The sequence below is a fragment of the Akanthomyces muscarius genome, chromosome 1, assembly GCF_028009165.1.
Source record: "Akanthomyces muscarius strain Ve6 chromosome 1, whole genome shotgun sequence".
In the NCBI taxonomy this organism is placed as follows: Eukaryota; Fungi; Ascomycota; class Sordariomycetes; order Hypocreales; family Cordycipitaceae; genus Akanthomyces; species Akanthomyces muscarius.
The window spans coordinates 2,547,079-2,573,403 of NC_079241.1; the positions used below are offsets into that span (position 1 = coordinate 2,547,079).

Genomic DNA, 26,325 nt, shown 5'->3' on the forward strand with positions numbered 1-26,325 from the left:
CGAATGCTTTTTGCCAGCAGCAAAGACTGTTTATTGTTTACTGTTCTGGAGGTTGAAGTTGACGGTGTCATGTGCCTGGGATAAGTTTTGTTTAGAAGCTCTCAGCTTTCTAATTTCTTGCAAATTATCAATATCTTCTCAAGATCATGAATGCAGGTGATTCTAACGGGTCGCTCCCCTTCAACCGTCATGATTCTGCTCCGCCTAAGCATATTGCATACGAAACACCTGGTTGCCTCTATCTTGGCGACGCAGCTGCTATGATCCCGACATTTGTTCCATGTAGCTATACCAGGGAGGCAAACAGTTTGTAGATTGTGTGTATTCGAGTGCAAGCTTACGCTTCTGTTTGAACGTTTTGCTCGCCTGACATCTTTGCTGCAGAAGATATGATGAAAGTGTCACTCGAAGTACTTCAGAGGAGTCATCTTTTATTGGTAGCTGTGATTGTCTCATGCTGATACTGGTGCAGCGTCTCAGTGTAGGGCTACAGTCTGTTACAGGTCTAAGCAGGCGGTCACCTGCCATCCCAGCCACCCGGGACCAATATAGGTGAGTAAGCCAACGTTCCTATGAAGCGCAGCCCAACTCAAGTTTGGTTTTGGTCAAACTTATTTTCATCGTTTTCCTTATGTTCTTACCTTCTTATTTGTCTAACTGCAAGTAGATATTTACACAGGGACGCATAAGAAGATCTCTCCCGCGGACGAGTGGATCAGTCGGCTAAACAGTAAATCCGCTTCAGCCAATCAAAGCCCACCACTCAGAAAAAAGTAGCTTCCGCCTGTACAGAAATCACCTTACTCAGGAAAAATTTCACACAAAAAAAGTGCCACACTACTGGAGAAGACTCCGAGTGAAGCCGCCTTTTTTCTTCTCTTCCTCTAACCTCCACACTGAAATTGTTCTTGACGAGCATTGACACTCGGCATTCTTCGACGAAAGGAAGTCGAGTCACTGGGGGAGAGTATTTGGATTTCCCACGAATTTACTACGTCCTCAAGCGAAACCGAAACATAGTCGACGGTCGACGCATCGAAAAATCATGTCTTTCCGAGGCGGCTCCCGTGGTGGCCGCGGTGGTGGTACGTTGATGCCTTGAGGACGACGCCAGGTCCTTTCTTCTTAGATCACCCACTGCAATGAGGATTACCGCTACCGCTGTCGTGTCGAATTGGCTCGTCGAGGCTTGAGATGACTTGGGAGCGTGCAATGCGGTCATGAAGCACCAGACATCTTAAGTCGCCCCACGATGCGGCAGGGAGATCAATTGCAGAAACAGGCTCTAGAAAACGACGGCGATGTCTTTCTACTCCCGAAATATCGCTAATTAATTGAATGTAGGCCGTGGTGGTTACCAGCAGCGTGACTTTGGCCCGCCCGCCACAGTTCAAGGTACGAATAAACGACTACAAATCCCAAACTCAAGAGCCTGGGCTCTGACAGCGCGGCGGCGCAATACATTACGAACAGATCACTGACTTTGTACCGCAGAAATGGGCAAGTTTATGCACGCATGCGAGGGCGAGATGATCTGCGAGTCCATCAACCCCAAGGTGCCCCAGTTCAACGCGCAAATCTTCCTCGAGAACAAGACGGCCGTCGGCAAGGTCGACGAGATCCTCGGCCCCATCAACCAGGTCTACTTCACCATCAAGCCCTCCGAGGGCATTCAGGCCACCTCCTTCAAGGAGGGCGACAAGTTCTTCATCGCCCCCGAAAAGACCCTCCCCCTCGACCGCTTCCTGCCCAAGCCCAAGCCCGCGCCTGGTGCGCCCAAGCCTAAGCGTGCTGGTGGTGCCGGCCGTGGTGGTCCCCGTGGCGGCGGCGGCTTTGGCGGTCGCGGCGGCGGTCGCGGTGGCTTTGGCGGTCGCGGAGGCGGTCGCGGAGGCTCTGGCGGCTTCTCTCGTGGCGGTGGTCGTGGCGGTGGTGGTTTCGGTGGTGGTGGTTTCGGCGGCCGTGGTGGTGGCCGTGGCGGCTCCGGCGGTTTCTCTCGCGGCGGTGGTCGCGGCGGCAGCGGCGGCTTCAGCCGTGGTGGTGGTGGTTTCAGCCGAGGCCGGTAATCACACAGCTTTGGTCTTGGAGGAGAGTACGTCTCAGGAGCGAGAAATTGTGAGATGCCATGATGGATCAATGGAGTGGCTAAGGAATGGGCTCAACACGGCGTTATACGGCTATTTTTTTTCTTCACTGTTCACGCTTCCTTATACATTACTGCGCTTTACCCGTTAAACAAGTCTTTGAATCTAAAGTGCCAAATAAATACGTCTAAAGCAGTAAGGCCGACTCAGGCTTCAAGATTTAATCTTCACGGGCCTTTACGAAAACAGCATGAGCGCATTGAGCGGTTGCAGCATGATGTGCAAGTGATGAGGGCGGTGTGGTGCGACGCAAAAATCCCAATGTTGAAGGGGGTATCATGTATGTAACATACGGTATACTGAGACGTACTGCAGCTGGCTCCCTACTTTACCTACTATGGGCACGAGTGACTTGAGTGACACAAGGCACTTCCCGTTCCTGCCACGCCCAGCTCTGACAAAACAAGACGGCGTCTTTCAATTATCTCGTGTATGGTTCTCCACGACTCCATTTTTCACTCTCAACCCCAGGCCTTTCTTGAAGATTCGTCGTCGGTCCTTGGCTCGATAACCAAAAACACGTCACACAATGAAACTATCCAGCGCACAAACAACGCTACAGTACTAGCGAGGGTCCAACTTGTCGACCCCATGCAGGTTTTGCTTAAGGCTTAGGTATGCGGATCGTCTTGCTGGTCATGAGGCAGCCGTGGATCATGAACAGGAGCACAGCGGGGTGGAACTCGAGGGGTGTACCCTGCAGCCAGACGCCAAAGGGGACGCTCTCGAGAATCCAGCCATTGTACAGCCAGTAAGCCATTACTCCATCGAGAGCCAGTGAGGTCGGGATCGGGGTGCCCTCGAAAAATTTGCTCTTGCCTGTATCGTCCTTGGGAAGGACGGCGACGGTGACGTTGAAGCGCGCGAGTCGGGTCAGGCCGCAGAGGACGAAAAAGGTCAAGCCGACCGTGTCGGCGAGCGATCGGAGACCAATGGTGAAGGCGACCATGGCGGGCGCGACACCAAAGGATATCTAGAAGTTGGTATTTGTTAACAATGTATACGACCCAGACGTAGTATAGTATGGCGCACGTACCAGATCAGCCAGAGAGTCGAGCTCTTGGCCCATGAGACTGCTCTTCTTCCTCCAGCGCGCGACCTTGCCGTCGAAAGCATCGAAGAAGAAGCCAAAGGGCAGGAAGTAAAGAGCAAGCCAGATATTTCCGTGGGCAGTGGGGTCGACATGGAGGCAGTAACGCAGCGAAGAGAAGATGGACATGACGCCGCAAAAGCCTTTTTCATACTGTCAGCTTTTGCTTCTCTACAAGTGTACACGGGGGCGGTGTAGCTTGAAGCTGCTGAGCAAGGGTAGAAGAATGAAATTCTCCGAGGGGGGAACATACCATTCATGAGGGTGATGAGATCGGCCAAATGCATGGCGCGGACGAGGGAAAAGTGACCAACGTCAGCGGAGAGCAACGTCTTTTGCTTGTCGACAGCTAGAAAACAAGTAAGGTTAGCGGCGTGGCCGCCCTGCGCGCGTTGTAGAAGGTCGTTGATTTGTTGCAGGCTGATACTACAGCGCCAGACGATCAAGGGGGCAAAGTAACATACCAGGCTGATTCACGAGAGCAGCGTCCTTGTCCAGGCCACCATTGGAGGCGCCCGCACTTGTTCGCTTCGACATGATTTTGCGGGCGGCAAAGCGCTGGCGAGGGTCGTTGGGTGGCGAGGGAGAAAAAAAAACCGGTAGCTTGGTCGCTAACCGTAGGTGAAGAGGATAATAGCTGCGTGTCTTGCGATGATGCTGTTCAAAAACGATGCTGTGACAAATTTGGTGTGTGGACGTTGAAGAATGAGGCTGAAAAGAGGTCGAGGATTGGTGACATCAACGACGCGAAGAAAAAAGTTGGGGGTGGGAGGAGCAGCAACAGGGAAGCGAGCAAGCTAGGCAGGTACTTACCTCGTGAGGTCGCTGTGCAGAAGCGGTGCAGAGCGGCGGGGCTAGGAGGACAGGCGTTGTGGCTTGGCTTGCAAGCTTGGTACCTACAGCATGTGTGTGGCAGTGGCCAGCGGGGAGCTTCTCGCCGGCCTGTAGGCGTCCGGCAGTGTGCTGTGGTTACCTAACGTAGGCCCCTAGGTTGCAAGTACCTTTACCTAGGTAGGTATCTACCTACCTAGGCACAGTGCCGGTGCAAGTGCAGATGCAGATGCAGCGGCCGGCGCCACTCAACTGCCTTGGTGGGGTCACCAGTTGTCTCCATCGGCCGTGGCTTGCCGCTCGCCAGCCAAGTGGCGCTCTGTTTATACAAAAAAAAAGAAAAAAAAAGAAAAAACTACTGGACAAAATAGAGAGTCAGGGAGAGGAAGGCAGGGTCAGAGAATTCAGCATGTATAGAATGCATAAAGATGCGAGCAAACAATAGCATTGCCGACCATTACTCCGTAACAATATCCGAACCAGCTCAACAATTCAGCCGCGCTGTAGCTGCCGCTAGTGCCTCACTACCCAACTCTGTTCTAATTCATGCCTTCATCTCAACGTTTCCAGCATGTGAACCGCCATGTCTGTGACTCTCGCATTGACTGGCCCAACACCATTATGTGCTCATCCCGCAGACCACACAGTCACAGCTTGTAGCTGGCACAAGCAAATGCTTGCCGACTCGTCGTTGTGCAACCGTCATGCGCCACAACGCTCTCTTACACGCTGCCGTTGAATACGCTCGGCCTTGGACCGTGCTGTAAGCTTTTCAGTGTCGCCCGCGTGCTGCTATTCCTTCATCGACATGTGACTGCCAGGTTTCAGTTGCCGCTTCTTGCAGCGTTCTTTGCTTCACCGGCCTGCCCTACCGCATACGCTGCTGAATTAGCGTACAACTTCCGGTTCCTTTCCAGCCTTCAAAGATAGAGGACGTCGTGAAGTCCGAGAATATAAATCTTTCAATGTGGGCTAATCACAAAGTGCCCCGACTTACACCAACGCGGCGCCACACGATCCATGAAGCACCGCTTTGCATCTTTCAGTTGCAATTGCACAATCAAAACGTGTAAGGAAACAGATAGTAATATTCAAATATTTTAGGACTACATCATGAGATACCAATTTCGGCGGGTCGGTGGGCACGCTTACAGCGCAACCAAACACAACCCCATCCTATACAAAGTCTCGACCTCGTACAATTACACAAAACAGCCATTTACTCGTCCTTGGCAGGGTCAAAGCCGGGGACACCATCGCCAGCCGCCGCCTTGAGCGAGTCGGTAAATTCGTCATCCAGCTTGGGACCCACACCGCCCTTGAAGGCGTTGAGCATCTTGTTCTTAAGGTCCTCGCTGGGCCACTTGTTCCAGCCGATGAGCGGCGCGCGGAAAAAGTCCTTGCGAGGGTTCTCCGGGTGAGCAATGTCGTCGTCATTGGCGAAGCGGTAGCAGTGAGTGCCTGCACCGTCCTTGTGATACACTAGCAGGGGGTGGTTGTCCCGCTTAGGGAAGTCGTTGCGCGCGTTGCTGTACTTGCCGTGGCATGACGGCGCAACACGCACCACATCGTTGCCCTTTGTAAAGACGACAATATTCTCCCAATCATGGCGATGCCCTCCCGCGAAGGTCCCCGAGACCGATTGATCTTTTTCATAATATGTCTCGTACATGGTAGCACAAATTCCGTTATTGCAGCGCTTGCGCGAATACGAGTTGGCATTGTCGAGCTGGTGAGGATCGCGACAGTCGCCCTGGGGGGTGCCGGTAGCGCCGTGGCCGGGGTTGGTCTGTGTAACCACATAAGTCAGTTGCCGCGTCTAATATGGTTCAGAAAACCGGGAAATCACTCACCTTGCCATCCTTGTTAATGGCGGACGTCTGGTAGCAGCCGTCGCTGTCAAAGTCGAGTAGAGGCTGGTGGTCGATCTCGAACTGGTCGGCGCTCTCGTCGAGGGCGCCAATGACGTCTCTCTTTGCCGCGGAGATCTCAGCGATTGGACTGGCGCTGGCAATGGCCAGCATACCAGAGAGGGCAATGAGCTTAGCTTGCATGATTGTGTTGTAAGTTGGGATTATAAAAGGTAAAGTAAAGGGAAGTGTGTGGTGATGATCTGCTTCCTCTTCATTCAGACAGAGGTTCACCAGCTCTATTTGTAGTTTTTTTTTTTCTTCTTCTCTCTTCCTGGCTCCCTCCTTTGCACATCATCAAACTAACTCATGGCTCTCAGTCTCCATCCGTCCAACCTGCATCGATGCTCGTTACGACATACCAATCCCAGCGTGCCAGTGTCTTGGGAACCTGTGTGGATTGGCCCATGTAAGCGCTAGTCGCCCCCATGAGACAAGGCCACGGGGAGGTATGACGTCCGGATGCTTGGCTCTCTAATTTTATGCTTGTTCCTCACTTTCTTTGAAAATCGCAACTAGACGGGAAAAGATTCGCCGCGGTGCGCCTTGGACAGGGGGTCCGGAGCGCATACATGTGGCGGCGGTGGGCTAAGAAAACCTGTAAGGCTGCCTCTTGCCGCTCAAATCGGACTATCAGTGCCTCTTTTGCCAGGCTGCAGGCCACGGCTAAGACAATATCAGCTTACATTTTTGTTGCTACTCTTCTACTGCAAAGTGAATAGTAAACGCAGGATTTCACATCCCCAAGGCAGAAATCACAACTGCCGTATATCAACGGCCTGCGGATCAAGTCTATAACCAGTCAGCCAGTGCCTTGCGTAGTTTTGGCTAGATTTCCAGACCAACGATTGATTTGTGTAAATTAAAACTCCGCGATCCCACTACAGTGGGCCAAATCCGCCCTGCAGCCCCCACCCCTGAACATCGAGGCTTTGGAGGTCCCGAAGGCCAAAGGCCAAGCTTTTTCAACTGCTCCTAGGCACACTTGTTTAACTCTATTTTCTCAGTTCGGAGTAACTATCCTCTCTACTCCGTACTTGCCCCATCGTTGATCGCCCGCTTACATGGCTGTGTTTCTTCTGGGGCCTCTCTTGCATCCATGTCCCGGTGGTCCGTTGACAAATCAAAACTATGGAACAGACCTCGCTACCAGCCCGTTGATTGCCTCGTTCTAAAGAGACAAAATCCATAAAGGGGAAACACCGATTGCGTCCCGGACGGCATGAGTCGTGCTCCTCATGTCTACAAGGGTGAGCACGATTAATTAAAAGCTTTGGAATGCAGATCGGTCAGCTTTAGCCTCACTTTTCTTGCTCCAGAGATCGACAGGCCTGTACGAAACAGTCAATTCGTCTAACGAGCACAGGCCTACTCTCCGTGTACCAAGACCTCGATGACGGTGATGACGGGTGGGCGATCCCAAGGCTGCGGCTGCCCACGCTGGCAAAGGCACTTGTAGAACCAAGAGTGACCAATGGATCGGTGTTTGACAAGGCACCGGCAGAGGAATTGACTCGCTTTTACGGTCCTTTTTCAGACAAAGATCTGTAGATCCCACCCGCTTAGAGAGTGGTTGGGTTGCCTTCAAAAACCACGCCGACATGTCTCGCGCACTGGCATACCGAGCAGGGAAGCGGCACGAAGGAAATGACGACAGTACCCAACCCACGTTGGTCGCCTCATGCGGCGAGGCACCGAGAATTTCGTGTCCTGCTTCCAAACGGTACGTTGCCTGCAGAGCATCTGCCGACACGTCCACCACATCGCCTTGCCAGAAGTCGTTAGACAGACTTCTGCGGATTTACTTGCGAAAACTGTCATGGCCTGTTTCGCTCTGCGCCTGCAATTCTATATCGAAATCACCAATGGCAATGGACTCTTGCGTACTGAAATACTTGATGTATCAAATTTGTAGCCAGACTAGAGCAGACTAGAGCGTATATTATAGTCAAATTTATGTACAGGTGAAAGTTTTCTCACCATTGAAGCGTCCGCCGCAGCTTTGCACAAGATTACCGCCATGCTTTATCCTCCTCGGCCGGTATTATGATTACTTTATGATGCTTCCCCTCCATGTTTGTACGTGGTATCATTTGAGTTGCCAGTGGTTTGCGAGCTCCAAACGCGTGTGCATGAAGGGCTAAACCATTCGCGGCATTTCTAACTTGAAACACATGCAATTTTTTGTTAATTATCTGCTTCCTGATTTGATCATCGCGTAATCACTGCAGAGATGCTGTCGAGTTGGGAGCTATGTGTACCTGAAACACCACAGATCGTATATCCGCGGGGCGGGATGATGGTGTGGCTGTTCTCTGTTAATTTCTCATCATTGACATTGCTCTGGTAAACATACTTTGATCCGCCATACGGATTACCAAATACGCGCGATTTACGGCCCAGGCTGGTCAAGAGCTGGATACCATGTATCGTCGATCCTCCCTTGACGGTAAAGCCACTCAAGTACTCGCCTCGCCGCAGATCTGGTCAAATTAGCACGGTGTTTTTCTCGTTTCTGCATCACTGGGTACTTACCAAAATCGTAATTATTACCTCCAATCTTTCCTGCCCGCTCACCAAATAGCTGAGTATTGTCATCGTCGTACACAAACTCAAGGCCGTGGATCACGTCGGCATCATGGTAGACATTCATTCTTATCATGATTCTGTCAGTGAGGGCAGAGGTAAATAGAATATCCTCTGGTGTTGTGTCTGGAGGCTGCGCAGATCCAATTTGCGAACTTCGGAACCCCTGTTTCGAGCCCTTGATCTTGACTGCTTGTGCCTTGGAGATGAAATGTTTGACATTTTCAATGTCCAGGGAGTTGCCCCCGTGAGACTTGATGGAGAGTCGGATGGGGCCTTTTCGCATTGTCTCCGGCAATCTCGTGATAATGTCTTGCTCTGAAAGTGTGATTTGGCGGTGCGTTGTGGTGCTGTCCAAGGGAAATTCCATCCACGAACGGCAAACTTCGTCACCCTCGCCATATATCTCTACAAAGGAGATGCCTGATGAAGCAACGGCTAGTAGAGTTCCGTTCTCAACGGCATACGCCTGCACACTGACATCAAAGCTGGCGGGTGGGTCGCGCGGAAGTCGAAAGGCAGGATGTGCACGAAACCGAAGACAGTCTAACCTGTGCCAGGCGCACTCGTCGCCTTGCAGAGCCAATCCTCCTTTCGCCTTTGTTCTTGTCGAGTATGCTTCCCGGGTAACGAATGTGCGACTAAAAACGACATAATCTTTCAGCATGACACCTGTCTCTTGGCGCGGGCAGTCAAACATATGGCCAACTTGATGCAAGTGCGCACCAATACCAACATTGGCAGCCTCCCACGAGCTACCTGCCTCGCTGCATTGATTCTTGACAGTATTGGTGTCTGTTGGAGTACAATCCGTGAAAGAAGGCGCTACTTCTTCCAGGCTCGAAGGATAGTGCTGCAGATATTGAGAGCCCAATAATGCAATCTTGGCCGCCTCAGGGTTACTTGTCGGTGTCGACATGTCAGCGGCAGCACTGGCGTCGGAAGAGAGGTCCCAATCGGTATCAAGCAGCATTGCTGCCACATAATTTTTCTGGCCGGGGAGTGGCTTGAAGTAGGACCTGACAGCATCAGATACGGTCTCGTTCATGGCCTCCCTGCTAGCCGATGTAGTCCTCTGCGAGTCTGCGAGTTGTTGTAGCTCGACAACTGTCTTGTCGCAGCGGATAACGTGCACTCTAGCTTCAGATCGCATATTGCCAGTCTCTCGATCGCGGTGAATGGCAGAGCCCGTCGTCCATTCTTCCTCGAATCGAAATGTCCTGCGTCCCATTTTGTTTCGCCACATCTGCTCGGCAGTAAATGCCTGCCATAGGTAAGCAGCCATTCTGTACTTGCGAATAGCGGTTTCCAGGCCGTTGCCTTCCCGTTCAGCGCGTGTCGGGGCAGCGGGGTATGTCGCCGGTGAATCTTTGGCTAGCACAATGGCAAGCTGCAGTGGCGGTGACCCCATCGAGGGAATCATGTGAATGGTGAGGTGAGATGAGTGAATCGGGTTGGAGGACGTGCTGTTGGCCAGCTTAGGAGACGCAAAGTCGAAGCGCAGCTTGTTGGGGCCGGGCTGAAGGTAAGCCATAACCTTGAAATGGGAGTCACATACGGGCCAGCTAATGGGCTGGATGTCATCGTCTAGCCTGCTGACCGTTATTGTGCCGTCCATGGGTGTTGTTGTAGTGGCAGAGTCCCCAATGGTACCATAGAGCAGAATGGTCTTTTGATACACCTGTAAATGGGTGTTAGCAGCGGACGTAACAGGATACCATATACTTCTTTGTCGTCATCAGGCGCATTGGTTGTCCTTGCAGCGCCAAGGCTGTAGAATGATGTACATACCCAGGAATTTTCGTTGAGGTTGTGAATCCGGGGGGCATATTTGGAAAGAGGGATACTTGATTTTCCGCCGAGTCTAGGTGACGCCGTGCCAGACACGCCGGGGACGCTCTGGGTACTGTATCTGCTGGCATTGCTTCCGTTGGTAGGTAAAGCTGGGCGTGAGGATGTCTGGGTGAGCTGTTCGCCGCTGTCCTTAAGCTGCAGATTGAGCGCAGGGTCTGAATGGTGAGCAATGGAAGGTGGCGTGACGGAACCGCTCGAGGGGGCAGTACCATGGCTCACGGCGCCATCACTAGATGTGTCGGTGGAGGCTTCGGTACGAAAACTAGCCTTGGACCGGCGGCGTAGCTGCTTGAGGAACTTCGGGGCCATGATGAGGGCTGGGCGAGAGAACTAGACGGAGCGGGAGGCGTCTATGCCGTGCAGCAGGCCGTGGGCCTAGTGTGGCGCTGTCGTTGAGAGAACTGGGGGGAGAGACGACCTAGTCTAGAAAGGACAATGCAGCAGCTGAGCGATTGAGTGGTTCTCGGCGAGAAAGTTCGTGGGGAGCGCGGCCTCAGATGGGCTCTCTTGGCCAGAGACGCGCGGCAGAACCAGAGCAGACGGATGTGGGAGCGAGCACTGAGCTGGAACTGGAAGGTGGGCGAGGTCGTTTGGCTGGGTGGTCGGCAAGTTAAAAGGGTGTGGAAATGGGAGAGAATGATGAAGCTGTGGGAGGGGAAACAGCGGTTCAAAACAGGAATAGTGAAACTGGAGATGAATTGGCGGAAGCTGCGGTCAAAGGGCGAGAGAGACAGAGTGAGGTAGGCAGGTTGATGCAAGGTGCGAAGACATGCATGTGCTTGTGCTGTCGCCGTGTCGTGGGGGGAGCAGTTGCGCGCAAGTGTAGCAGGTACTAGGCGATCGACCGATTTACAGCTTGCGGAAGGATGGATGCAAGGACAGGCTGGGTTGGGGCAGACAAAGAGTGAAAATTGCGGGATAAACGAGGGGCGGTGTTGGACCTGCTGGTACGGAGTACTGGTAGAGCATAGACGGGAATGAAGAGATGAGCGAGTGGCAATTGAAGAGGAACCCGGCACCCATTTGGCTGCTTTTTCTTGATCCTTGTTTGGGTTCGTTTCGTTTCCTACGGCCAGCTTGGCGTGACGTGCATGAGGCGCAGAGGTGCAGGCTGCACAATTACTTAGCGTGGAAAAGACGGGAGGCTAGCAAAGCTTCGTGTGCGTTTTTTAGCTTGCCTGGCCCGGCACTACCTACCACGGCCTAGGTAGGTTAGGTACCTAACGTTAGCACCTGGAGAGGCGAGGTAAATTGGCAGAGACAGCTGAGCCGCCTGCGGGATGGTGGTTATGGCGGTCCGATATCTTGTTTGTGGGTGTGAAGGCGGCCAACCTGAGAGGCTGGAACCCATCCGGAGCCCGCTAGAGCCCGCCGGAGCCCACTGAAGCGGAGCCGCAATCGCAATGCAAGCGACGCACTTTGTCAGTTGCCCTCAGTGCCCGCACGCCCGCCCATCACTACCTAGGTACCTACCTAGGTTAGGTAGGGTAGGTAGGTAAGGTATTGGTCGTTTTCGGCGCTGCCCATGGAGCTGGTACGAGCACAATGCCTGTCGCAATGACGTTGCATTTTTAAATAGCCTGCCCGGAAACGTTTTGCGTCGATACACTATGTTTTCACCATGTTGGAAACACACAAACAAAAAGTACCATCCCAAATCCTACTGGTACCTCCTGTCAAGTTTCTGCCCACCAATGGCTCAAATAACGCTCACGATAACCACGTGTTTCGTTTCGATACTCCCCCTCGCCTCGCCATCTTCATCTCCTCTCCTACGGCCTACGCAAGCCACGGCTCGCCGCCACATCCCTCACGCCGACTCCTTTGCCAGCGGTGGCTGGATGGCTTGCTACATGCACTTGCAGGATATGCATGCTTTTCCTGCTCGACTCGCTCCTAAGCAAGGTTTGGTCTAGTTTGTTGCGCCAGCGCATGATTTGTGGTGCTGGTATCAGATAAACAAAAAAGAAGCGCCCCGGCCAAGGGCAAACTGGGAAATTGCGCTGCCAGCAACACCACCGTGCCAGGATTCCCATACTTACTAGCCCGTGCAGCTCTTTGCTGTTTACGTACAACAGGCCACCACGCATCGCCGATGGGTACCACCACCGGTCATCTTTTTGGCGACATTTACCAGTTTGCCAGTCGCCATTTGCCTGTCAAACAGTGCTATTGGTTCATCAGCTCTCCCATAGATGCTCGCGCCACTCTTCAATGCCTTGTACTACGCACACTAGCCACACCCGTTGATGGCCGTTTGTCAGTGGCCTGCCATTGTATCAATTATCCATCAACGTGCTCTCACACACACGACCGTAATTCCCTCTTGAATCGCAGCCGCCAGATGGCTTGCTGCAGAGGTCGCCCTTGTCTTGTCTTGCTACCTACGGAGTGCAGACAGCCCATCCCGCTTCCGGTCCTTTTGCTCCGCCGCAGCACTACCTTGAGCGAATATCCACATGTTGCTCTCACGAACCAAGCATCCAACTTAGATATCTGCGATCTCGCAACCTGTCAACGCCGTGATTTGAGCATACACATATAACAAACAACCGAGAAACAGCCAAGTATTGTTACACAATGGGCGGCACACTCCGTTTAGTGTGCCTTCAACCAGCCATGTTTTTCATGCACTGACGCTCACCCACTCGACCCGTGCCAGTTGGCTGCGAACAATGACCTACCCTATAACATTGATTGGACTTTGCCATCTAGCAGACCGCGGTATTTGACCCTCCCTCCTGGCGCCGGATGACAAAGGTGCATGTGTTGTGTAACATGGCGCTACTGTGGTCTCCGATTTATAGACATGTTTTATTTGCCGCCCTGTGCACATCAATATGAACACTCCACAGGCCAACTAGTAGCATTTGATGAATTGGCTCGCATACTGGAGGTAAAATAGAGCATTTCGTCGATTGCACGCTCGTATGTGAACACAATGGACATACAAAGTGCCGATACAGTCGTGGATATGAATTTCAAGTAGACTTCCCCCGCCAAGCCAGATATAAAGTACATTCCTGTGCGCTTTGTCTCACCATTGGCGAATGTGTCTGCCGTTCCGACAGGGAGAAGCTAGCGTCGAGGACGACAGCCAGCGTCAAGAAGGGAGAGTGAGCCTGACGAAAAGGAGAAGCAAAAGTAGACAAAAAGGGCTCAAGAAGCCGAGAATTACCGACATGGCTAATTATATTGTCATCAGTGTATCTGTACTCTGTACTTGGATGTGCCGACAGCTATCCGTACGGTGCCTGCACCGAGGCTGGAGGTTGGCTAGCCTACCAGTGGAGAGCGGACAGCCGCTCAGCTCCCGCCACAGCAGCCACTCGGCCCCGCCTACGAGATGGCATCTGAACCAAGCCGATGAAATACTGGTAGAATGCAGCAGTTACAGGCACAATAAATTCAGCCAATGGAGCCAGACGAGACTTGACCGGCAACTGGGAAATGCACCACACCCTGCGGCAGCTGGTGCCGCATCAGAATTCTGAGTGGGGGAAGCCGAGATAGGCTCTGTCCCAGGAATGCTAGTCATTGCAGCGGGAGACTGGCTGCTAACTGTGGCAAGAAGAAGGGCTAAAAGCCAAAGGTCGAACGGGAGAGAGCAAACCCCCCTACCCTGCCCGGGTAGGTATTTACTGGTCTCCAGGTGAAGCGAGAAATGGGCAGACGGGTAGTTGAAGCGACGGACGTAAGAAATGCTACTGTGGTTGCCGTGCTGACTTATTACGCTGGTGCCCTGCATGTACCTGGCCAGGGCGAGCAAAGATGATTCCCCTGCCTTGAAAAAAAAAGAAAAGGCGGGCACAATTGCGAGAAACGATTGGAACTGGCGGCGCCGAGGCCTTATTGGCACCTAAGGTACCACAGGCACACCATCATGTCGAATGGACTGTACCTTGCAAGAGCCCTTGAAGTAGCATGAGTAGTAGATAATAAGAAAGAAAGAAGTAAAACCCCGTAACTCGCACAACATCGTGTTCCCCGGCGGCCAGAGATGATCGGGGTGGATCTGTAGTCTGGTGCTTTGATTGAAAGAATATTTCTTTGTCCCGTCTGGCTGGGCCGGGCCATGTAACACCCCTACCCCCCTCACGGTGTCAAAGAGCAGAGCAACAGAGGTGCTAGCAAGGTACAATACCTGGAAGTGCCTAGGGCAGCCACTGATAGCTGCTGTAGCAGGCGCCAGGCTGGTTGGCTGGATTCGTTTCACACACTGCTAAGTTTAGGTAGAGAGGCGCTACCAGGTGCGCCCGGAACCCACCTGTAGGTAAGGTAGCCCGCCAACCAGCCCACAGCCACAGGTAACGACTTCTCCTCCTTCCTCTCCCGCCCTGGGCTGACTGAACCACTTTTGCACTTCCCTTCCCTTCACTCCCCCCAGACCGAGCATATCCAATCCGGCGCCCCAACCTCACCAACTTGCGCAGGATTCATCTCGATAGTCTATTAGCACTGGCTACGAGTTTCGCATCTTTTATCATGTCGTCGCCGTGGAAAAAGCAGCCCGAGGACGTGGTCGACTGCGTTTTGAAGAGGGCCGAAGTGAGCAAAGTGAGTGAAGGGATGCACGCTGCGTTTTTCTACAAACCACGGCGCAACTTGGCCGCACCACGTTAGAACAACGGCCGAAAATACAAAACACATCGCTAACATGTCAAATCTCTCCATTGCATAGATTGCTCGTCGTTTGCAAAACCGTCTCGCCCTCGCTCAGTTCAAGACCAAGCATGGCTGGGAGGACTTGACCCTCGACTCCATCGAGCCTAAGATGGAGGAAGAAATTCGCCGCAAGAAGCTCTACGAGGGTGATGTCCTCTCCGATTCCTCGTCCAGCGCTTCCGACCTCCCATACCCGACCAAAACACTCATGAGCTCCCCCCTCAAGGCACCAATCTTTTCAGATGCCATTGGTTCCAGCAACGGAAGCTCAGGCCATCGAAAGCGCACATACATCGGATCATTCGACAATGTCTCGTCTAGCCCTAGCAAGCGCTTCCGTGCTTCGCCTACGCTTCACAAGTCATTTCAGGGCTACAGCTCTTGGAAGGATGCTCACCAGTTGGCGCAGTCGTCCCCTATCAAACCCCGCAGGCAGCAGCACTTTACCACATCCGCCGGTCCTGATGTGTCTTTTTTCCGCCAGCGTCGCATGACCAACGAGTTGGCGTCACCCAATTTCGCTGCTGCTTCCGACGACGATGAAGATCTTCTACCGGCCCATTCGTTTAACATTAACAATTTGAGATCGTCGCCACCGCGCACTCCTCCTATGCAGACCCGGTCTCTATCTAATAAGCGCAAAGGACATGGCAGCCCTGCGGCCAACGGCAAGACGGGTGAAGAGGGCGCCGATTTGCTCCTCTACCTCGCTGCTTCTCCTTCTCCTGCCGTCAAGGCCAACAGAGGACGCATGGAGCGCCTGACTACCCCGCCCCCCAAGAGCAACAAGCTCGATCTGCCGTCGTCCATGATGATGACACCTGGCGGCGGAAATCTCTTCCCCAACACACCTGGTCAAGGTTTTGACTTTGCCGATTTTGTCAACATCACACCAAGCCCGGCACAGAAGCAATGGAGGACCCCTGGTCCCACGAGCACATCCCGCACACCGATGAGCATTGCTAGAAGGCGGCTTACCTTTGACGACCCCATCGCGTAAGCGGGTTGCGCATGCCACGCTCGTTACTATATCTCTTATTTGTACATGATACCACGACTGTACAAACTTTTCGTACGCACTCCATGTCTTTTATCGATTTTATTATTGTCTTTTCAAGTGTCGGAACAATTTTGATTCGTCGATTCGCCATACTGTCAGAGGAGTTTTGCAGAGACAACTGCGGCGACGATGCACCAGCTGGGTTGGTAACTTTGCATGTTCTTTCGGGAGGAGCTTGATTGGGAGTCTCATGATTTTTTCCCCAGGAATGGGGACAGGCGCATGCAGGATGCGAAATGTATCATCTTTGAATTTATTCTACAGCTTAGGGGTCTTGATTTGTGCCTGCTCTGAAGCATTCTGGAGTTTGCTTTTTTATAAGCCTGGCAGGGATGGCTTGGGCGCGGGTCAGAAGACCTATTCTTTTTCTCTCATCGTTTGGTTGTGTGTGTTTGGACACTGGACACGTAGTCAAAATTCAATTGCAATGCTAATTTAGTCTAATGCGTTTACTATCCCGCAAATATACCCCAATGTGACAATTTTTATCCTGTTCCATGATTCATTAGCTGTTTCTGAGGAAGCCTCGCTGGCTCGGGTCGAAGTAAGACGCTACTGTTGGTACCTAAGTTAAAGCGCTCGCCCCGCAAAGCCCGCAAAGCCACGCCGTAAACAGGCCCAACGTCCGCAAGCACTTTAAACCCTGGTAGAAGCGCGGAAAGGAGTAAGAAAGGCTGCCAGGAATGGATTAAATATCGCAATTCGACCTATGACCGGAGTCTTGATTTCTGTCATCTCTATGTACTTCTATGTGAGTTCTTATCTTGCTACAAAAAATATTGACTTTTTCCGTGGGCGCGTGTCGCACAACACGTCTGACAGTAGACCATGGCGCGTAAAGACGCGTATTTTCGCGTCCACCGCGTTGCGACGTGTCTGACTAGTTGAGCCGGTGGATCCCGAGGCATGGTGATAGACCAGTGATGTCATTGGCCCAAAAGAACCGTGCAAGCACTTAAAGAAGAAGAAGCTGCAGTATCAAGAAGCAATGTTCTGAGATGTCTGCAGAGAGACCTTGTCCTGAGCAGCCTGGCTTTGGATGGGCCTCTCTTATGAGAGCAACGTCCCGGCGGTGAAATGTAACAGCTTGACACAACGCATGGCCGTGTCCCGTTATTCTGCGCACATGAGACTTGCTGATTGTCACGACAACCGGAAAGCTTGGTGGATTGACGGGAGAAGCCTGTTTGGGATACATGTTTCTAAAATTACCCTTGTAGATTTTTCTTGCGCAATTGCTTGCCGGCCATGTGCGCATATCCCTGTTCCACGGTCATCCATACTCCACTGAGGCGCAACGACGCAAACCACTTTTTTACAACCACGGTCAATGCTGTCAATCATCCACTCAGTAAAACGTACACGGAGAAGTAGCGACATCAAAGAAGTTGAATTTCATTTGGAAATACATATGTATGCAGAAAAAGATTGGAATGGTGACGATGGGGTATTATAAGAGATTGAATAATTGGTGGGTCGTAATATGCCAATTGCCACGCCGGGCCGTCATGATGGTATAAAAAGATGGTGTAGAAAGAGAGAATGGTCGGCATTATACGTTGTCCAAACATGATGGTTTCCATCCATGACGAGAACAGAGAAAGAAACGAATGGATGAGAACTGATCGCTTTCGCTTTCTTCCTTTTTGGCAGTGAAACAAGGCAGGGAATGCAACGCAACGAAGGAAAATTATGGCAAAACATGTCCACTTCAAGTATAGGGGCAGCTTTTTACATCGCTTGCCCTACAATGCCACCGCCGAAGCCACCTCCTCGACTCGGCTCCTGCGGTAGCGTCGGACTGTCACTCACACCAGACCTCCCTCCACCACCCACCACCAGCGGTGCCACCGCGACGGCAGGCTCCGCGCCCCAGGTGCTGCTCAGGCCGCTCGTGTACCGCGAACTGGTGCCTGTGTTGGCGCTGTACACCGAGCTGGCGCGGGGATCCTTTTGGGGGATGGCGGAGGAGGAGAAGGAGGAAGACGACAGCATGCGCGTGTCGAGCTCCAGGTCAAACGGGTCGGAGCGGAACTTGGTGCGCCGTTCCTCGAACGGATCGTTGGTGAGAGACGATGTGCGCCGCGAGGCGAGCATGCGCTGCGATGCGCGCTGACCGCTGGCGGAATGGGCTCGGGAGCGTCGCGCCGCGCCTGCGGCGGCGGCGACGACGGAGGATGCGTCCGAGGGATGGCTGCTGTGCAAGGTCGGCATGGGCTGCTTGAGTATACCGCGCAGACGCTGCTGCTGTTGCTGTTGCTGCTGCGGCGTAATGGCCGCAGCGATTCGCACCTCGGTGCTGTGGGCGTCTGAGAAAGGGTTCTGCAGCGCTCTCTGCCCCAAACTCGCGCGCCGTGCCCGCGCGGGGACGGGCTGCACTGTCGCAGCTTGCTTCTCGCCGTACTCGGGGGTGATGAGCGGCGCGTTGTTGCCGACGCCGTGAGCCGCCCACCACCCCTGCAGCGGGTTCTTGGCTCTCGTCGAGGCCGGCCGTCCAGCGGCAAACGGCCCCGCGGTGGCTGCCGCACCACCGGAGAGCTGGCTACCACCGCCGGGCCTCTCGGAGAGCGGCGTTCGCGGCTGTCCAAGCTGCCTCTTCTTATTAGACCGTCGCCTCCAGAGCCAGAAGAGCAAAGCAATCATCGCGAGCGCGGCGGCGCCGCCGACGGCACCGCCAATGATCATGCCTGTAGGTGGGCCGGAGGGACCGTCATTGGTCTGCAGCTCTATGTCGCCCGCGCGGCGGGAAGTCGGCGTCGGCGTGGCGCCGCCGCTAGGACTGCCGACGCTGTTGGTGCCGCTGCCCGCGGTATCACTTGGATCCGTGACGCTGAAGCTCATGGAAGTCGCCATGGCGATGCTGGTAGAGGTGGAGCTTATGTCGGTCATGAGGGTACTTGGAGAGGACGAGAGGACGGTAGAGTCTGATGCGCCGGGGTTGACAATCGCGGACGGAAGTGTCGTGCTTTGCCCAGGAGGCTCTGGAGAAGATGACGCGAGCTGTGTGGTAGATGATGTGGCGGCGGGTGGCGCACTCGTGTTTCCATCCTGATTAGCTGTGGTGGTTGACGCCGGTGCGTCGGCTGCTTCGTTTGCTGGGGATGATGTGCTGGATACAGACGATGATGGAGCGGTTGGTGGTGCAGCTTCAACATCGATGGGTTTTGAGGAGGACGGAGGCGAAGCAGCAGCGAGACCGGGAAGCTCTATAGACGATCCGCGCGTGCTGGAAGCCTGGCTTGTCGCGGAGATGGCCGCAGATTCGGATGAGCTCGATGCCTCGATGGTACTGGTAGTTGAGGATTCCGCTTTGGTAGGTGACGATGCAACCGAGGTACTGCTGTCCTTGACAAAGGACGGAGAAGGCTCGGAAGCTGATTCCGGAGACGATTCAAGAGCAGGAGAGGTCGGGGTAGATACAGAAGAGTGAGATGCAGAATGTGACATCGATGGCGAAGGGCTATCGTTTGGCGATGGTGATACACTGGGCTGATGAGACATGCCGGCCGAATGCGATGTGACTGGAGTTTCTGCGATCGGTGAAGCGCTGGCCGAACCCGCTTGCAAGGGAGATGGGCTCGTCACCTTTGAGGCGTCAGCGGCTTGTTCTTTGATTCCAACTCTGTGCGACGCGGTGCCGTTTGATTCGTGGGACAGTGATGTGAGGGCGGCGCCGCTTACAGGTGACCCGCCACATCGTGATGATTGTGTATTGTTCTGCCTCTCCCGTACGTCGCCTGCCATTTTGTAATTGTTTGCTCTCCGCGCTCTAGATATTCGATGTCGAGTTTATGGTCTGTTGTATCGGCTCAGGCCCGATCTGGGCCTGTGGTCAAAGTCATGCGAGACAGCCAGGGAGGCTGATGATGTGCTTGGTGCGAGTAGCAGCAGAGAAAGCCAATAGAAGAGAATCCCGGAGGTTTGAAGAAACAAAAAGCAAAGGAAACGAGTAAAAAAAAAAAGTACTGCTAGAGAGGAAAAGTGAGAAAGAGTCGTGGGGTTACTTGGCAGAACCTGAATCCTAGTTTGGCGGCGCTGACACACTATGCGGCAGCATCAAATGCGTCTGTGATTCCAGGTACAAGCGAGTGTTTGACAAGCTGCCAGAGCTACACCTCTTGGAACAAATATGGTAGAAAAGTTTAAAAAAGGGGGACAGCCATATGGCAGGAAGAGTAAAGATGTTGAGCGAAAGAAACGCCCAAGAGAACCATCCCAAGAGCTGCTGGTGGCTGGACGAGGCGAGACGACAGCTTTTGGGGAGGCCGAACCCCCGTTGTTCTGCAACACTTCTGAAGCACGCCGCACCTGGAGCACCGTCGAGCCCCCATGTCGGCGTCGTCTCCCTTGCTGGGGACCGAGCGTCCGGTGGCGGGCTGCCAACTGGGTTGCATCAGAAGGCTGTTCTATATTGGGGATGGGATGTTTTTTTGTTACTGTTAAAGATGGCAGAATTCGTACTTGTTGTCGTTCATGAAACAAGAGTGGCAAGGGAGCACGGCTCAACTGTACATTGCGGTCAAATATGTCAAAGAAGCAGATGTACAAGAATGACGCTTCGGCATGTAATCGAAATGCGATGAAAGCACTCTACACAAAGCGGAAGAAAGCCATCGTGCTTCTCTTTGAATTTTTGGTATTGAATGCGACCTGGGTCGCGTCGCATCTACGCCTTGTTGAGGAAGGACGACAAGGGACAATCTGCACATTTGTCTTTGGTCCTGAAGAGCGTCCGCCAAGAAGGCTGCCAAGAACAAAGAAACAGTACGAAAAGTAGAGGAATTCAAATGCAAGATTCACATGGCAGGGCTCGGGAGCGTGGTCTTACGACGTCGATCAAAAGTGCTTTTTGCGCACTACTGGTACACGGCGCGGCGGGGTGTTTCATATGTAACGGCTACACGTCTTGAAACAACGTGCTGCTACAGTTACGGCAAGGCATAAGACGGGCAACCTGTGACCGGTTAGACAGCTGTGTGAAATGTTGGAATCAAACTCGTTAAGAGAATCAGAAGAGAAGGCTAGATTAACCACGTTTGCCCCCCTCTCTATTCATCACTAGGACAGACTCTCAGAGGTTGCCTGGGCAGACCTCTGGTCGCAACTGCCAACCGCCTGCCCAATAACTAGGTACCTACCTAAATGCTGGCGTCAGATGGCAGATGGCAGACGGCAGACGGCACCCCCACTTCCTTCTACGCCAGTACGAGCCCCTGAAACCGTCCCTGCGACGGACCCCGCCTCCCTGTAGCCACTGCCAGTCAATGTTCGCCGCCCAATGAATGTCCTTTGGCGGCGGGGATCGGTCGTGTGCCTAGGAGGAGCTTTTTATCTTATTTACCTATTCTTATTATCGGCTAAAGTAGGTGTATTGCGTAACTCCTGATACGCGAGTACGGACATTGCCTGCACAGAGACGTGCCCACTGTATCTGTGCCACCAAGGAGGCGGCTTTGCACTGTCCGCTTCTGCACACGACACGCTGGCTGCTGCCCCCGACGTCTCGAGACAGCTTCGCCTGCCTATCCTCCTCCGGCCACAGATTTCGCGCCAGCGCCTCCCGCTCGGCGTCACCGCATCATCCTCAACCCGCCATCAGCTCAATTGAGGCCCCCAACTGCCTTGTCCATAGTCTTCGGCCCTGGTTCTGCACAGTATTGGTGTGCCCGTCCGACATCAGGCCCATCGACTCGCGCTTCATTGATGGGCCCCCTCTCCTGGTCGTTGGCACTACATCAAACTATACCCACAAGGGAGTTCCATCCCAGCGCAACGGCTCTCCAACATCTGTATGCCGTCCCCTTAGCTGCTCAATGGTGCGAGAGCGTTGTCCCGTGGTGCAACTCAAACTTTGATGCCCACCCCCACCGCCGCCTGAGAACACGAGCGCTTGCTCGGATCCCGGCCTGTCTCCTGACGGCACCGCCAATCACGGCTTCGGCGTGCTCCACGGCCTGTGGCTTACTTGCAGCATAGCTATCTCGTATTCCTAGTACCCCGGACCCAATCATGTTTACCGGTATTCCAGCACTTGGTGAGCTTCAACTCCCTTACTTGTCATGTCTTGGACCTTTCATCTTCTGCTTCCCTTTTGTTGTTCCTGCTTCAAGATGACTTGAACTAACACAACCATCGGCCACAGCTGCTGCACAGCGGCTTCATGAGAGAGTAGACCCGGCTGATATCCCCCCCCCGACTCCTATCGCGTTCCCACGGTACCAGCCTTTTGCACAGGACGATGCTCCTGTTGAACTCTCAGAGTCTCTCTCGACCCTGCTCTCGACAACGGGCAGGCGACCGGCAAGGCTTGCGTCCACTGCGCTCGCAGCCATTGGGCTCGACCTCAAAGCCGACGTAGATGTGCAGCAGCTCATTCCTGACCCGTCAATCATCCCCGACTTTGCCAAATGGGATCAAATGACGCTAGAGCAGTCCCAAGATGCAAACCAAAGCACTTGTCGACCCTTGTGCCACGGCAAACTCTCACCTGGCTGTCATGTCTACCTTGAGAGAAAAATCGAGCTGTCATACTCAAATGAGGACGCCTTTCGCACCATAAGGCGTGTACACTTGCCAATGGGCAAGCTGCCACCACGCCTTGGAAGTGCATATGAGTTCTTTCGTCGTCTAGAACAGCTGACGACATATTGGGATGACCCGACCAAAGTCGCTAGTCTCCCGCCCTCCCCGGAAATATTCGCCGACGATGCTGCCGCGGAGCCTTCTGAGCGGCCCTCAAATCCCCCCCCCGAGGCCGCTGCGGAACTTGGGCGCACACAAGCCGGCCACCAGATGCCTGCCGCTCTGCGCCATATGCTTGTAGCAACCTTTGTCAAACTGGTCGCCTACGATTTCGGCTGTAGCGTCAACCCCTCGAGAACAGAACCTCGCTTGCACCTCCGTTCACCCCGCGACAGCCTTGCGTCGCAGCGCAAGTCGTACTGCCCGTCCCGTTGCCAGTTCATTTTCCAGAACCCACAATCACGAGAAGCATCTCGCAACGGCTTCACTTATGGGCCCGTCGCTGCCATCAGCTGTCGTGCAGATACCAATTTCATGTTTCCAGATCTCGAGTCTGCGCAGTCTATGGACTTGGCAAGGGAAGTCATCGCAGCCCTCCTCACTGCCCAACATCGTGCTCGCGAAGGCAAGGAAGAGGAACGATTTGGCTACGGCGCTTGGTGGACGACTAGACCTCGCTGGGGTGGCGGGCGCGGCGGTCCCATTGGTCGTGAGGTCCAAAACGACGACATCGCAGGGGACAAGGATCTACCCCTAGACGCGGGAGTAGACGCGGGAGTAGACGCGGGAGATGATGTACCCACGCCTGGACCGCCAGTTAAGAAGCTGCGAAAGAACCTGGCAATGTATGACAATTACCGTATGGTTCGCCCCCCCGCAGCGACTTGGGACCGCAAAGTCAAGTACATGTCTATAGGCAAGCAAGCAGGCACAGACTACGATGACATATTTCTCATCAGCAGCTTGTTTCACCACGTTTCCTTCCTCCGCATGCGCGTGCCCCTGCGTCTGCTCGAAGTGCTAGACGGTGCTCCGGAGACAGACCCGACGCACCGGGACTGGGGCAAAGTGCAAGCCTGGCGCACGCCGTGGTATGATCTGTTCGAAGCGAAAGACAGAATCGAGGCGATGCGGCTTCTCTGGAGCGTCATGGCCTACCAGATGCGAGCAGACACTGGCGCAGCCCAAGCATAAGATTTGACAGTGGAGGGCCATCACTTGACGGTGATGGCAAGATTTGGGATCCTCTTCCTTTTGCAATACGGTATACGGGAGCATGTACATGGAGCTATACGTATCCGTTTCTTTCTTTTTCTTTGCGCTTTTGGCAGTTCATTCTCTGCAACCACCATTGGGCATGTCTTTTGGACAGCGAAATAACAGCACATATTCTTCTGGTTATTCATAGAGCCAAATTTGGCTTCAGCGCTAGCTTGAAAAACTAGAATACAATCGCTATTGGCCACAATCTGTTTCATACTTTGCATGAATGGAATAACCATTATATCTCGTAAAATTCGTAAAGCTCAGCCTCGATAACCACCAATGCAAAGCGCTTCCCTCTGCCCCACACTCAGAAAGGATGGGAAGCAAGTCCCTCAAAACACGAACTGCTGCCTTTCTTCTCAATAGAAGACAGGAGGCTCGGGTTTGTTGACCATGTGCCACAACAGCAGATCCCGCGTCGCGAGCGCATCTTCCAAACTGTCGTGACCCTGACTCTTGGTCTGAATCTGACGCTGCAGCCGTTCCGCCGCCAACGCTTTCAGCGACAGACCGGGATAATTGGGCTTGTTCCTTTTGGGCACTTCTACCACCACCACCGGAGGTTGTCGGTCTTCACCATCGTCGCCATCGTCGCCGGCAGCCCTGCTCTGTTGCTGCTCTGGCCACTGCTCCTCGGGCGGCCGTGGCTGAATGCGCATCTCGAGCAGCAGAGTGTCAATAACGATGGGATGGATCCACCGCAGCGAGTTGAGGTCCGAGTTGGCCGAGTGCCCGACGAGAATGGTCTGGGGGCCGACGAACCGCCACAGGGCCTCGCGAGCACCGGCGCGGCCGGCGAGGGTGAGCCGCGCGCGGTGCGCCGCCTCCATGCTCGGCCGTGACACGCCCGAGTAGCGCGTGTTGAAGTGCGCCATCTTGACATCGGGCCACACGAGACTGTCGACGAGGACGCGGCGCGTGAAGAAATCGACCGCCGACACCCGGATGAGCTCCGACTCGCCGGACGCGGCAGTGCCCATCTCGCAGTCGATGACGACGGCGACGTGTGTCGTCTGCCCTGCGGCCGGATGCGGGGTGGCAAAGTACTGCCAGTTGCTTTCGAGCTCGCCGTGGCGGTACACGCGTGTTTGGTGGAACTGCTCAGCCATGCAGGGCGGGCCGAATATGTTGTTGCCGCAGCAGGTCCATTGCTAGTAGCGCACTCAGGTTAGAACCAGTGGTTGTAACGAAGGGATCTGAAGAGAGGTGGACTTGCTCTATACTGGACACGGCCGGGATGATATCTGCAGTTCATAGGCGGGCCCTTGTCCTTGCCATCCTTGTCCTTATTCTTCATCTCCACGTCGCGCATCATGCCAGACAGGTCGGCGCCGTTTTCCTGGAGCGACACGGATCTAGCGTGCGCCGGCATACTGGCTTGTCCTTCACCTCGATTCGTCTGCGCGTACTCAGCCGCGATCCGCTGAGCTATGGTCGGAGCGAGCTTAACGCTCTGAGCCCTAGACTTTTGCTTCTCGTGGCCTTTGCGTATGACTGCTTGTTCCCGGTAGTTAGAAATCATGTGCCAGCTCGGGATTGCTTGACATCGAAAAATGAACAGCATTTAATGAGGACCTACCCTTGGTACAACGCCCGCAGCGCTTCTTCTTGTCCAGATCGGCCTGGCCGAGCGACCAGAGCACATATCCAGCCTGTTGCAACCTGAAGTGCGAGTGCACCAGACTCCAGAGCCCTTGGGTATGCTCCTCCGACGCGGGAACTGGCCCAAAGTCGCCTCCTCTTGGCATCTCGTAGGGTGTGGACATTCTGTCTGATCGTTTTTGACGATAATGATATAGAATCTAGACTTGCCCGCTTCCCCAGGGAATGAGATGGAATATATCTCCGGGGATGATGGAGGGAGTGGAAGGATAAAAGAGCCGCAAACGAGACTACCACAAAATCGGCAAGATCACTCTATCTCATGAGTGAATAAATGAATGAATGAGTGAAAGGAACGTATGGAATGGGAAAGAAAGAGCAGACGAAGCCTGATTCACAGTGGCCGTTGGATGCCTAAAGCCGCCGGGTGTGAAGGCGGCTTGCTGCCGCAGCTGTCAGATGTGGTCACTTCCTCAGTCAGCTTTTCTGCCCCGCTACGGCTTGGTTGTCAGGCAAAACACAGCAAACGTGATGCATTTGAATGCCGAGTCGAATCACGAGAGTATTGAGAGGGAAAAAAAAAGAAGGTCTCTAACCTAGAATAGATTTTGTCTAGGGAAGGACAGTAGGTAGTCATGCTAGGGAATTACTGGTCACCTCGGTACCCAACTTGTGCGCTTGCGCGACGTTGGTGTGTGTACTCGCCGGCTTTGCGCCGCCAGCAGTGACACGACAAACAAAATGATGCAAACAATAAAACGCCCTCCTGTGGTGATGCACAAAAAGAGGCATCGATAC

At 53.7% G+C, this 26,325-nt stretch overlaps 8 protein-coding genes across 8 annotated transcripts; 3 read left to right on the forward strand and 5 right to left on the reverse strand.

Moving 5' to 3' along the window:
* Window positions 1-1,045: 1,045 nt before the first annotated feature.
* Window positions 1,046-2,063, forward strand: LMH87_005831 (uncharacterized protein; the record flags this gene model as incomplete). The annotated part of the gene is made up of 3 exons (XM_056203621.1): window positions 1,046-1,085; window positions 1,345-1,395; window positions 1,495-2,063. 3 exons carry the CDS (start codon window positions 1,046-1,048, stop codon window positions 2,061-2,063), a joined length of 660 nt encoding a protein of 219 aa, XP_056059061.1.
* A 682-nt stretch (window positions 2,064-2,745) lies between these two features.
* LMH87_005832 (uncharacterized protein) lies at window positions 2,746-3,768 on the reverse strand (the record flags this gene model as incomplete). Its single annotated transcript, XM_056203622.1, has 4 exons — window positions 2,746-3,114; window positions 3,178-3,374; window positions 3,485-3,580; window positions 3,696-3,768. The coding sequence occupies 4 exons, from the start codon at window positions 3,766-3,768 to the stop codon at window positions 2,746-2,748; spliced, it is 735 nt and encodes a 244-aa protein (XP_056059062.1).
* Window positions 3,769-5,281: 1,513 nt separating this feature from the next.
* LMH87_005833 (uncharacterized protein) lies at window positions 5,282-6,116 on the reverse strand (the record flags this gene model as incomplete). Its single annotated transcript, XM_056203624.1, has 2 exons — window positions 5,282-5,851; window positions 5,916-6,116. The coding sequence occupies 2 exons, from the start codon at window positions 6,114-6,116 to the stop codon at window positions 5,282-5,284; spliced, it is 771 nt and encodes a 256-aa protein (XP_056059063.1).
* Window positions 6,117-7,984: 1,868 nt separating this feature from the next.
* On the reverse strand, window positions 7,985-10,721 carry LMH87_005834 (uncharacterized protein; the record flags this gene model as incomplete). Its single annotated transcript, XM_056203625.1, has 5 exons — window positions 7,985-8,136; window positions 8,234-8,280; window positions 8,329-8,455; window positions 8,508-10,239; window positions 10,350-10,721. 5 exons carry the CDS (start codon window positions 10,719-10,721, stop codon window positions 7,985-7,987), a joined length of 2,430 nt encoding a protein of 809 aa, XP_056059064.1.
* Window positions 10,722-14,897: 4,176 nt separating this feature from the next.
* Window positions 14,898-16,077, forward strand: LMH87_005835 (uncharacterized protein; the record flags this gene model as incomplete). Its single annotated transcript, XM_056203626.1, has 2 exons — window positions 14,898-14,969; window positions 15,094-16,077. The coding sequence occupies 2 exons, from the start codon at window positions 14,898-14,900 to the stop codon at window positions 16,075-16,077; spliced, it is 1,056 nt and encodes a 351-aa protein (XP_056059065.1).
* A 1,791-nt stretch (window positions 16,078-17,868) lies between these two features.
* On the reverse strand, window positions 17,869-19,834 carry LMH87_005836 (uncharacterized protein; the record flags this gene model as incomplete). Its single annotated transcript, XM_056203627.1, has 3 exons — window positions 17,869-19,426; window positions 19,695-19,722; window positions 19,819-19,834. The coding sequence occupies 3 exons, from the start codon at window positions 19,832-19,834 to the stop codon at window positions 17,869-17,871; spliced, it is 1,602 nt and encodes a 533-aa protein (XP_056059066.1).
* Window positions 19,835-21,299: 1,465 nt separating this feature from the next.
* On the forward strand, window positions 21,300-23,853 carry LMH87_005837 (uncharacterized protein; the record flags this gene model as incomplete). Its single annotated transcript, XM_056203628.1, has 4 exons — window positions 21,300-21,340; window positions 21,770-21,926; window positions 22,114-22,171; window positions 22,280-23,853. 4 exons carry the CDS (start codon window positions 21,300-21,302, stop codon window positions 23,851-23,853), a joined length of 1,830 nt encoding a protein of 609 aa, XP_056059067.1.
* Window positions 23,854-24,284: 431 nt separating this feature from the next.
* On the reverse strand, window positions 24,285-25,691 carry LMH87_005838 (uncharacterized protein; the record flags this gene model as incomplete). The annotated part of the gene is made up of 3 exons (XM_056203629.1): window positions 24,285-25,076; window positions 25,142-25,419; window positions 25,505-25,691. 3 exons carry the CDS (start codon window positions 25,689-25,691, stop codon window positions 24,285-24,287), a joined length of 1,257 nt encoding a protein of 418 aa, XP_056059068.1.
* Window positions 25,692-26,325: the final 634 nt, after the last annotated feature.